Below are 10,585 nucleotides of genomic sequence, written 5' to 3' on the forward strand. Positions count from 1 at the left end.
TTTTGTATTGAATTTTCGGTTTAGAATTTATTTTTTCCTTTTCAGTAGGGATTTTTGGACATTATCTTTTCCGTGAGAATTTATCGTAATAGATACGGATCTGAATAAGCGACTGGAACACGGCTGTTTGTCAAAAGCATACGATTTCGAACTCGCGTAAATGTACATTTGCTAAATGCGATAGCATGAACGCTCTTCGAAAACATATGTTCGAAAGTGCTAAATGTTGCATTTTAAATGCAGCAAAAACGCTGCATTAAACTAAGTAGCTACCAAAAAATCACAACGCAGGTATGCACATATTTTCATTTCATTTTCCACATCAGTGTTGCGCATTTTCTTCGTTTTTGTATGGAAGAAAACAGGCAACACCGTTACAAAAAAGAAAACATTTACAAATCAACGGTCTTGCAATTAAAAAAAAGTAAATAAATCATGGGCTACAAAACTGCATACTAAAAATCTTTCTAATAAATGTAATTAAAAAGCTCGAATTTTTTTTTGATTTTTTTTAAATATGGCACAAGGTTTGATATATTTATATGGGAAAATTTTCCAATAACGGACCAGGCTTTGAAAAAAAATATGAGGGGGTTTAGAGCGGCTTTTTGTAATTCTAAATCTGAAATTAATTCTGAAAGTAATTTGTTGTTAAAGTTGTAAAAAAAAATGAAATTTAACCTCACATTTTCCTTTGTACATCGAGTGAACTGAAATTGCGGAGCTGCCACACATCACAAAAAATGTGTAAAAAAAAGTACTGAAAAGGGAATCAATGAAAACGTAAATAATAAAGTGGACATGTACATATATGTTATAGCTTTTTTATTGGATATTTTCACTATATATGGAAGAATTCCTAAAAAAAGGGTCGCAGGTGAAAATTTTCAAGATATATGGAAGTATTGGATTTTTTAGAAAAAAGCGCCTCAGGCGAAAATTACACATTGTACACAATGCCCAAACCCGGTTCCCGAACCGATTTCTGGTAGTGCATTTGATACCAAACCAAAGAATGCATTTACAATTTGTGGGAATACGCACCAGTTATCGGGAAAATCGATGCATCGCTTGCATCTTCAGTCGAACTAGGAGTAACTTTTTCTGAAACTTTGACTTTTTTATTTAATTCACTAGCTGAACACGTATTTATTTTATTCTTAATAAGAATATAATCATGTTTTCGTAAAATTTGTTTGGCATAAAGCAGACCTAGTAAAATACATACAAGAAAATAGGAATACAGATGCAAAAGAAAACAGCGCACTGGAATCTACTTGGCAATTACATTTCGGGATAATAAAGCAAATGTAACCTTTTGGAACATATATATGCATGGAATCTTCATGGAACCCAAAAATATATAAATGGTAATTTAGGATATTGGCATTTGCGCATACTATGGACAATAATGTAGAGGGTGCGAGACAAAACGGCAGCAACAAAAGCAGTAACATCACGGCCAGCACAGTAACAGCAACGAAGGTTAAAAGCAGTAATATTGGGGTCAACACCAACATTGGTAGCAGCGGTACAAATTCATCATTTTGGAAGAACAGTGGGCGATTGGTGCCAGGACGTCCAAGCCCTAAGCGCGGTGACGACACGAGTTTAATCAGCAGCAGTGTTGGCGGAGTTTTGGTTCGTACAAGCGGTGGCAAAGGTGACGGTATGGTATCCACATTTCGTGATTATCAGCAGTCTGTAAGCGATGCTTGGGACACAGGTGATGACGAATTCTGCATAATGTCAGGAGCAGCAGCAAGTGCTGCTTCGGCAAATGGTAGGTGTAAAATAAAATTGAATGCGTTATTTTCTAAATGCAATTTATAAATTTTTTTACAATAACTTTGATCACCACATTTTGCTAGATTCGCGAATATCAAAAAAAGTGTCACAAACAGCGGCGTTAAATGTTATTGAAACGCATCGAAATTCAGCAACCACTTCCACCGTACGCTCATCAGCAGCTACATCGAGTGCAGCAAACGCGAAATCAACAAGAGTGCCAACCGTGACAATAAAGTCAGAGCAGCAACTACAACGCCACAGATTGCAGCATTCAATCAGTCAAACAAGCGAGGAAGGAGCTCCAAAAAATGACACGAATAACGATACTGAAGCAAGGTAATAAAGATAATTGTACTTAGATAGCCTTTTGTGACTACGAACGAACTGAAATACTCTTTTAATTATAGAATGAAAGTTGTGCGCAATTTTCATGCATATCCGGGACGACCACAGCTACAGAAGTTTAGTTCAAATGCGCAAGAAACCGAATATGAGACTAAAATTGAAAAATTCCAACTGTTGCTAGAGTCGCCACTTTTAGATTTGGTGGCGCTAAAGAAGCTCAGCTGGTCGGGGGTACCAAAGAAGGTATGTGCAACCTCTGTAAAATCGGAATTACATGTAACGTTGCTGAAATCCGCTCGATAAATCAACCAATTACTATTTCATTACTTTTATTTTGGCAGATGCGTGCAGTTAGTTGGCGGCTGTTATCAAAATATTTACCACCAGCTGGGGAGAGGCGCGATGCGGTGCTCGAAAGCAAGAGACAGGGCTATCAGGATTTGCGGCATAATTATTTTAGAGTCGACAGCCAGGACGAATCGCAACAGGACACCTACAGGCAGGTGTGTAATAAGAGTGGTTTTTGAGCCAATTGCATTTGAATAGGAAATTAAAATCTTACAGCTGCTTAACGTCGTTTAAAGTACAAAACCGCGTATCGCCATTCTGCAAAACCGCTTAACTGACAGTTGCTGCCAAAAATAGGATTTGCTCACACAAGCTCTTGGCTCAATACTTATCCATTCGTCCTAAAATATACTAGCCAGAAATGCGTTTGCTTTATAAAAAAAGATAACCATTTTGGAATGAGTATTTTTACTCTCTAGAAAATAATTTATGAAACCTCACATACGCGGATTTGTATTATCTTGATACGAGGACATGCCTTTTTTTAATACGCGGTTTTGTACTTTAAACGACGATATATATATGTATTAAAGGGCTGCAAGAGTTAACTCATGAATTCATCCCATAACTCGAGTCTAACTCAACAGCGGCGCTAGACTCGAGGTAACTTACGAGTTGATTCTTGCAGCCCTTTAGAATGTATATGTATATTTTTTTAGTTAATAAACATTGAAAATGTTCTATTTAGATACATATCGACGTGCCCCGTATGAATCCACAAATATCACTATTTCAACAAAAGCTCGTGCAGGAAATGTTTGAGCGAATTTTATTCATTTGGGCCATACGTCACCCAGCCTCGGGGTATGTACAGGGCATAAATGATTTGGTGACCCCATTTTTTATTGTGTTCTTGCAAGAAGTATTGGAGCCAGGTAACCTAAATAAATATAATCGATTTAATGCGGTTAAATCGGAATTTTTTCCCTGAAATAGGCACCGATTTGGAAAAATTCAATATTGATAACCTATCAGTGGACAAAAGGGACGCCATTGAAGCAGATTCATTTTGGTGTCTCTCCAAATTTCTAGATTGCATCCAGGACAACTACATATTTGCGCAATTAGGTATACAAGAGAAGGTAAATCAATTAAAGGATCTTATACAGCGGATTGATGGTACGTTAAGAACAAAACATTCGCGTGTCCAGAAAAGCTGTAGTATGATTAATTTTAGGAAATCTGCATCGCCACTTGCAAGCACACGGCGTGGACTACCTGCAGTTTTCGTTTCGTTGGATGAATAATTTACTAACACGTGAGCTGCCACTGCATTGCACCATACGCTTGTGGGACACATACCTCGCCGAGTCTGATGGTTTTGCACTCTTCCATTTGTATGTATGTGCGGCATTTCTATTACATTGGAAGGATAGATTAATGCAACAAAACGATTTTCAAGTGAGCTAGACTTTCAAATTAGTTCAGGTTGGCGTTCGTAAGCTTTTATTTAACCACAAATGCATTTTTAGGGCCTCTTGCTGCTGCTACAAAATCTGCCAACCGAAAATTGGTCCGACCGTCAGATAAATGTTTTAGTTGCGGAAGCGTTTCGTCTCAAATTCACATATGCGGATGCACCAAAACACCTAGAAGTGAAAAGTTGACACCAGAAAAGAGAATATATTTACGAATACGTGGCATAGATTTGATTAATGTTATAAATGCAATTGTTCTGGTACCCTGAAAAAAAACAGAAATTGGGTAAGGCAAACAATCACGAAATTAAATGATGTGCAACTGAATCAATAAGACAGACACATACAAACATATGGCATACATATAAGGTTATTATAATAATAATTATATATTATTGCTAATACTTTGTATATATTACATCAAAATATTTAACTCAATGATGCATAAAAAAATTGTCAAAGAATTTATAATTATGTCGCATATACATATGTATCATAACACGAAACGTAAACAAAGTTGCAATTCTTTTATATAAATAATACAATTATAATAAATTTAAAACAAGAAAGCATCTCAACGAACGGAATTCAATTATAGCTGAAATACAAAAGTTGCGTTCAGGCCAATATTATAATTTTTTTATTTTATGTTATCTATTGCGCTTATTACTATAAAATTTTTCCCACCATAAAAGGCACTTCCCATCTAAGTTTGCCGCTCAGTTAGATGCTTCAACTGCTTCAGCACAGTGTCCAACAGCTTCTTTTTGTCATTTTTACGTAACACTGAGAACATTGTTTTCTTATCTGCCTCGCGTATCTTTTCCAAAATGGTAATAATCGATTGGGGATGGACCAAGTGGTAACGATTTTCTTGCTTGCCATAATCATGCAAATACGTACTCCATTCCTCCATTATGAGCAAGTCAAGCAATTGTCGGTTTTTGAGAAAAAATTTGGAAAGTTCGCCTTCCCGCAAACCAGGCACGGGCTCAGAGGCAGCAAAGAACTCGCATTGCAACAGATCCAAATTGATTTGCTGCAATGCGCCAGTTGAAATTTGCTTCACTTCTTCATCGTAGAGTATATCATAGATTTTGTTTGCAATGTGTTCACAAGTACGCCGACAAGCTGTTTGCGCAATGCCCGGTAACTTAAAAGCAAAACTATCAAATGTACTCTTCAAATAGGATATCATATCGGTGATGTAAGCGGAAGCGATGCCTGGTGGTTCAATGAGCAGCCAATCGTAGGCTGCCAAGTCGAAGAATTCATCCATTTTGGAGCATATGCGCACACCAACTTGTTTCTCAGCCTCTTGACGTGCCACATGAAACATAGCCGAGGGTGTTTGCGATATATTGCTTACCGTGTTTGTCATGTGGCAAACGAACTCATCTAAAAATGGACCAGCCTTTTCCAAGTATTGTGTATCGATGATAATTTGTATAAGTTGTGGCAGCGCAACGCTTGGATTGCGAAACACCATGGAAAGACAACCACTAAAGCTGCGTGTCAGCAACAAATTGGCTGCTTTACGTACCATTGCAGCCACTTCATTGGGCGATAGTGTTAGCTCTTCGGCAAATTTCATGCAAGCGTACATGAATTCTTTAGCCTGATGGTAGACCTCGGGTACCATGCGTGAGAAGGGAAACTTCTTGGGAAAAGGCGCATTTTCGAGCTGCTCTGAATGGAATGGAAAGCGTTCAATGATGGCCTCATACTCCTCTTGACTTTCAACGATCATGGGCTGGAATTGCTCCTTGTCCAGAATGTCACGGAAAACATGTACCCAGCGTTGCAGAAGTACCTGTAAAAAAGACAAGTTTAAGCACATTATTAAAAAATAAGTTATGTATATCACTGATTCCACCTCATTGTAGTGATCGCGCATATTGTGCAAGCACTCGAATAGCATGTTCACCGTGTAGCCATAGCACTTGAAAGTGTTTATTGACAGCATTATAAGGTTTTTTATGCGCAGAAGTATGTTAGGATCGGTGCAGGATGACGATGCCATGCTAATCTCATTTACGAATTTCGTTAAGGAAGTGGACCACAAGTCCTCCAAGTACGAAGTTGTGACCACATCACCAGCCGTATTCTTCACATGGTCTTCCACAATGAAAAAGCCAACAATAGCACAGATATAAGTTTTGTATGCCTCCAAGTTGTCGTGCATGCCTGGCGGTGGTTGCAAAACCAGTTTTGACTGATCGCGTCGCTGTTGGCGATAGTCCTTTTCAAAGTATTCACGCTGCCCTAATACCATATAAATATGCAAGCAACGGTATATTGGCGAGAAATCTATAAGATCCTGTGCACTTAAATCGTTCTCCTCTTCGCGATTGTCATGCTGCAGCAACTTCTTGTGTTCCTCAATGATAGCATTTATATCACGCTTTTGCAGTTTTTTTGTATGCGTTATAGCTACTTCACCGATTTTGGGCGAAAATTTACGTATATTTTCCAAAAATTCGCGAAAGTCTGCTTCGGCAGAACGCCTAATATTCTCTTTGATTACTGGAATGGCTTGGCGTATTTGAGTGGCAAAGCGATAGTTGCTTAGTCCAACAAGATGCTGCGATTCCAACGTTTCCAATGTGCGCAATGACTGGTAATATTGTTTGTTATTTGCTTGTTGGGTAAATTTGATGTAGCACTCAAGTGCCGGCAGACATGCTTGGAGCGCATCAATAGCGCTGGCTAAGTTTGATTCGATTTGGCGAGCGCGCACCAAATCTTGTCCTTGCTGCAACACCGATGCACTCATTTGCTGCAATGAGCGATCCAATGTGTGTACCTCGTCATGTAATTGCTTAGCTTGTGTGCGCACTTGCAGCAGTTCCTGTATGGAGTCTATGAAGCCTTGGTAATATAGATTGCATATGCGTTCGATGTCCTTATCATGGCTGCGAATACGCTGCTCCAGCTGCTCCGATAGGGACTCAGTATTATTGCCTTAATCAGAGATAGAAGAAAACTCAAGTGTGGGAGGACGTTTCCTACTTATTAAATAATTATGTACCTTCCAAAATAGAGCGGAATGTTGGCCCCCAATAGTCGTCCACAGCTTCAATGTCCTGCACAGTGACTTTGGACATAATTTCACAGTTTTTTGGCGTTATTTTGGAAAAAAAGAGTACGGATAAAACTGGCTGGCCAACAAAATTTTGTAAATTGGTAGTCCCATCAAAATCTCGCACTTCTTCCACAAAGCTACACTCACAATAGTCACTCTGAAAAAAATCGCAGTCTTCAAAAGTCAAGTCACAACTCAAAATAAAACGTTCGTCAGAAAATGCGAAACCCTATTTCGTAGCACATGCTAATCATAGGAATTCGTTCAAATAGCGCTTCATCAGTGGTCATCTACGTTCTTTGGTTTTATAAATTACAGAAGTTAACAAATTTGCAAAACAAAATTTTTCGTAAACGGCCCATTTTTATTCACAATGGATTAAAATTTAATTGATCAAAACTAGTTGCATTCTGTGGCAACACTTGGGAATGTTATGTTTTTGTTTATATTTGTTGCTATTTTCTGCATATAACTACTTCTGTGTATTTACTAGCTTGTTGAATTGTCTGCCGATGATTGGATTAACTTTCACTTCACAAATGAAGAGTCGTTCAGCCAATCCGGTTCAGCACATGACTATTGTGCTGTAATAAAGTTCCAAAAAAACTGGAAATATTAGTTTTAAAATTATATTTGCAAAATATAGTTTTGTTAACAACAGTTTTTATTGAATCACATTCATGACTGCGGCGACTGCATTAAAAAGCCGTAATGGCGACAAAATTACAAATAACAACAATGGTGCCGAGGCGATTAAGAGTAAAGGCCATGACAAACTGAAGGGCGCAGAATTGACCGATGGTGGAGCAGGCCAAAGTAATGAACGGTCAATGGTGAGTGTCGTTTTCATATCGCTCCTATTTGATTTACTCGCCTTCACCATGATCCTGCCACTAATGCCTTCTTTGCTCGAGCACTATCGACAAAATGATAGCTCCGGCTTGTATAACTTGCTGACGCGGCGCATACACTGGTTCCAGCAGCTGGTGGGCGCACCAGAACGATATACATCGGTGCTGTATGGCGGATTCCTGGGTTCCATGTTCAGCTTTTTGCAATTTGTGGCAAGTCCCATTGTGGGTGGACTATCGGATTACTATGGCCGCAAGCCTTTAATGCTTATATGTGGGGTGAGTAACTATAGGGGTATTCTCTGAGTCTTGCAAAGCCCTTGCACGGTGCACGGATTGCACGGTTTGCAAAGCTGTCCCATACGAAAACCGGTTTTAACCGTGCAATACGTGCAATCTGTGCACCATGCAAGGGCTTTGCAAGACTCAGAGAATACCCCTAATAAATTTGGAAAACTCTTATACATATGCATGCATTACTCTTATTTAATAGGCTGGTATTGCTTTATCCTATCTACTTTGGGCGCTCTCAAGTAATTTCGCACTTTTCGTGCTGGCTCGATTTGTGGGCGGTATCAGCAAAGGCAATATATCGCTATGCATGTCCATCATCACTGATGTCTCCAGTGTGAAGACACGTTCGTTTGGTATGGCATTAGTGGGTGTCGCATTTTCAGTAGGCTTCATTGCCGGTCCTATAATTGGTGCCTTATTTGCGCGTTCATTGAATAAATCATGGGAATCATGGTATGTGGCACCTTCATTGTGTGCCTTTGCATTAGCCATGTGTGATTTGGGTGTTATTGCGTTTAAACTTAAAGAAACATTACCCAAGGTGAGCCATTATATAGCATTGAGATTATAATAATCAGTTAAATTATTATTATTTTTGATTCTTTAGGAAAAACGTGCCAAAGAGATATCTTCCGCTATGTCATATGCTATACAGTTATTGGATGTGCGCTCAATATTCAAGTAAGTATGGAACGAAAAGTGTTCAAGCGAATCAGACGCGTAGATACTCTCCCACGATAATTTTTATGTTATTTTTTGCTACTTTTAATTAGCATACGCTTGTAGTCGTGCATTGAGCACGTTGCAACCGGCTTGAATTTTTAATTAACTCGGCACGTTACTTTATCTTCACATTTTGCTTTTTTTACTTTTTTATTATCTTAGTTAAGCGTATTATTCATATTCAAAGCAAGGCCTGCGATTAGCTTCGCTCCCAACGGAACGTAGGCTTATTTATCAAAGTAGTGTATTTTTTTGTAATTAGATAAGCCAAGCACAATTTATGTTTAAAACTATTCACACTTGCATACATATGTATATACATATATTTAAGCATAGTTATAGTTTTGGACGTATATATTTTTTAGAGATTACAATTTTAAAATAAGCACTTGATAACCACAAAATTCCACAAATCACACAAAGTTTTAGCTACTTTAAGTATGCGACTTAAGAAGCTAAGATATGAAATTATAGGGCTATTGGAATGCACATAATCAGACCATTATTTCTTTTGTTGCCCAGATCGGCTAGTATTTCAGTCGTTGTCGTCAAGCTCAGCTAAAAAGCGTGCAACCTCTATAGGGACAGACGCGTTAGCTGTGTGGGGTTTTATGGGCATGCGAAGAGATGTAGGCAGACGTAGCTCCGTCTCGTCCACATAAGGTGGTTGTGTGTCCAGAATTCCGCTCAGGCCTGTCGATATGCTGCTGTGTCCAAGGTTTGCTTTATGAACCTCTGGACTTCGTCCTCTGCAAGCAGTCCACTGTTCGGGTGTTCACGCCTTTGGCTGCGTACTAAAAATTGCTTGCAGAGCATTGTGTTGTGCTCCCTTATTTGGAGCATTTGCGCCTCGACATGCAAGCGATTTTCTGGCGACATCCGGTCGCTGTCCGGAGTGCTGTGTTTTGGGTCGTTTCTTTTAATTTATTTTGCTTCCTTTTAATGAATAATATTGAATAAGCCATCATCAAACTTCTTGTTTTTTTTTTACAAAATGTTGACTAGAATGACCTTGATCGAATATACATATAATTATGTACAACATTGATTAGAGTAGCGTGATGATTCTTTCTGTCGACTTGTAACAAGAATTATATGATTATTTTTGGAACATCTTAGACGCAAACCTTTTGACATCTAATAAGTTTTACTCCAAAACTTTTATGCAATTACCACCTTTAAATATTTATACATATGTACCTATATACGTACGTATGTATGCCTAAATCTTAAGCTTGAAATAAATAAAAACTTACATTTTCTTGAACAGCTTCTCAGCGATTAAGAAAATATCGAAAACGGAAATAAATGCACTACGCAAAATAGGACTGATATACTTCTTGTATCTGTTTTTATATTCCGGCTTGGAGTTCACTGTTACATTCCTTATGTTTCACAAATTCGGCTACAGCTCCATGGATCAAGCGAAAATGTTTCTAATGACTGGTAAGAATTATTAAATTCAAATATCTAAACATTTAGCAAAAAAAGTATTTATTAATGCAGGCATTGTTATGGCCCTACTGCAAGGCGGAGTTGTGCGTCGTCTACCGCCACAGGCGTCTAAACCATGCGCAGTATTTAGCCTGTATCTTATTGTGCCAGCTTTTATACTGGTCGGGTTAGCGAAGGATGGACGTCTTCTTTATGCAGGAATGTTACTTTTTGCCATTTGTAAGTTTACTAATACGCAGCTTTTCTTTATTTTTATTTTTTAATTATGATTTATA

The 10,585-nt window shown here is 38.4% G+C and overlaps 3 protein-coding genes across 4 annotated transcripts in view; 2 read left to right on the forward strand and 1 right to left on the reverse strand.

Moving 5' to 3' along the window:
* The first annotated feature begins 1,056 nt into the window (after window positions 1–1,056).
* LOC118739728 (TBC1 domain family member 22B-like) lies at window positions 1,057–4,448 on the forward strand. Of its 2 annotated transcripts, XM_036471241.1 has the most exons (9): window positions 1,057–1,310; window positions 1,380–1,783; window positions 1,872–2,127; window positions 2,199–2,379; window positions 2,478–2,639; window positions 3,173–3,359; window positions 3,421–3,603; window positions 3,662–3,885; window positions 3,957–4,448. In XM_036471241.1, coding segments are annotated over exons 1-9 (1,734 nt in total). In that variant the 5' UTR covers window positions 1,057–1,308; the 3' UTR covers window positions 4,092–4,448. The 2 variants fall into 2 exon arrangements, with proteins under 2 accessions (XP_036327134.1, XP_036327140.1); XM_036471247.1 differs by having other exon boundaries at window positions 1,057–1,783; window positions 3,957–4,447.
* Window positions 4,449–4,519: 71 nt separating this feature from the next.
* On the reverse strand, window positions 4,520–7,137 carry LOC118739717 (exocyst complex component 6-like). The gene is made up of 3 exons (XM_036471232.1): window positions 6,934–7,137; window positions 5,779–6,866; window positions 4,520–5,715 (listed from the first exon to the last, which is right to left on the reverse strand). The coding sequence occupies exons 1-3, from the start codon at window positions 7,007–7,009 to the stop codon at window positions 4,609–4,611; spliced, it is 2,271 nt and encodes a 756-aa protein (XP_036327125.1). The 5' UTR covers window positions 7,010–7,137; the 3' UTR covers window positions 4,520–4,608.
* Window positions 7,138–7,454: 317 nt separating this feature from the next.
* Window positions 7,455–10,585, forward strand: part of LOC118736833 (major facilitator superfamily domain-containing protein 10-like) — a 4,664-nt gene continuing 1,533 nt past the window's right edge. The window contains exons 1-5 of the mRNA XM_036466935.1: window positions 7,455–8,117; window positions 8,332–8,673; window positions 8,740–8,813; window positions 10,126–10,301; window positions 10,362–10,533. Coding sequence (XP_036322828.1) covers window positions 7,668–8,117; window positions 8,332–8,673; window positions 8,740–8,813; window positions 10,126–10,301; window positions 10,362–10,533 — 1,214 coding nt within the window. The 5' untranslated portion in view covers window positions 7,455–7,667. The remainder of the gene's footprint in view (window positions 8,118–8,331; window positions 8,674–8,739; window positions 8,814–10,125; window positions 10,302–10,361; window positions 10,534–10,585) is intronic.

The sequence above is a fragment of the Rhagoletis pomonella genome, unplaced genomic scaffold, assembly GCF_013731165.1.
Source record: "Rhagoletis pomonella isolate Grant_MI unplaced genomic scaffold, Rhpom_1.0 Rhpom_scaffold_00001, whole genome shotgun sequence".
Taxonomy (NCBI): domain Eukaryota; kingdom Metazoa; phylum Arthropoda; class Insecta; order Diptera; family Tephritidae; genus Rhagoletis; species Rhagoletis pomonella.

What these genes read in the sequence shown, in the direction of transcription:
- LOC118739728 (XM_036471241.1), top strand. An exon ending in AATAACGATACTGAAGCAAG is followed by an intron (nt 2,128 to 2,198) that starts GTAATAAAGATA and finishes TTTTAATTATAG; the next exon opens with AATGAAAGTTGTGCGCAATT. An exon ending in GGTCGGGGGTACCAAAGAAG is followed by an intron (nt 2,380 to 2,477) that starts GTATGTGCAACC and finishes TTATTTTGGCAG; the next exon opens with ATGCGTGCAGTTAGTTGGCG.
- LOC118739717 (XM_036471232.1), bottom strand. Translation starts at nt 7,009, where the DNA reads ATGTCCAAAGTCACTGTGCAGGACATTGAAGCTGTGGACGACTATTGG. An exon ending in ATTCCGCTCTATTTTGGAAG is followed by an intron (nt 6,867 to 6,933) that starts GTACATAATTAT and finishes TCTCTGATTAAG; the next exon opens with GCAATAATACTGAGTCCCTA. An exon ending in TGCGCGATCACTACAATGAG is followed by an intron (nt 5,716 to 5,778) that starts GTGGAATCAGTG and finishes TCTTTTTTACAG; the next exon opens with GTACTTCTGCAACGCTGGGT.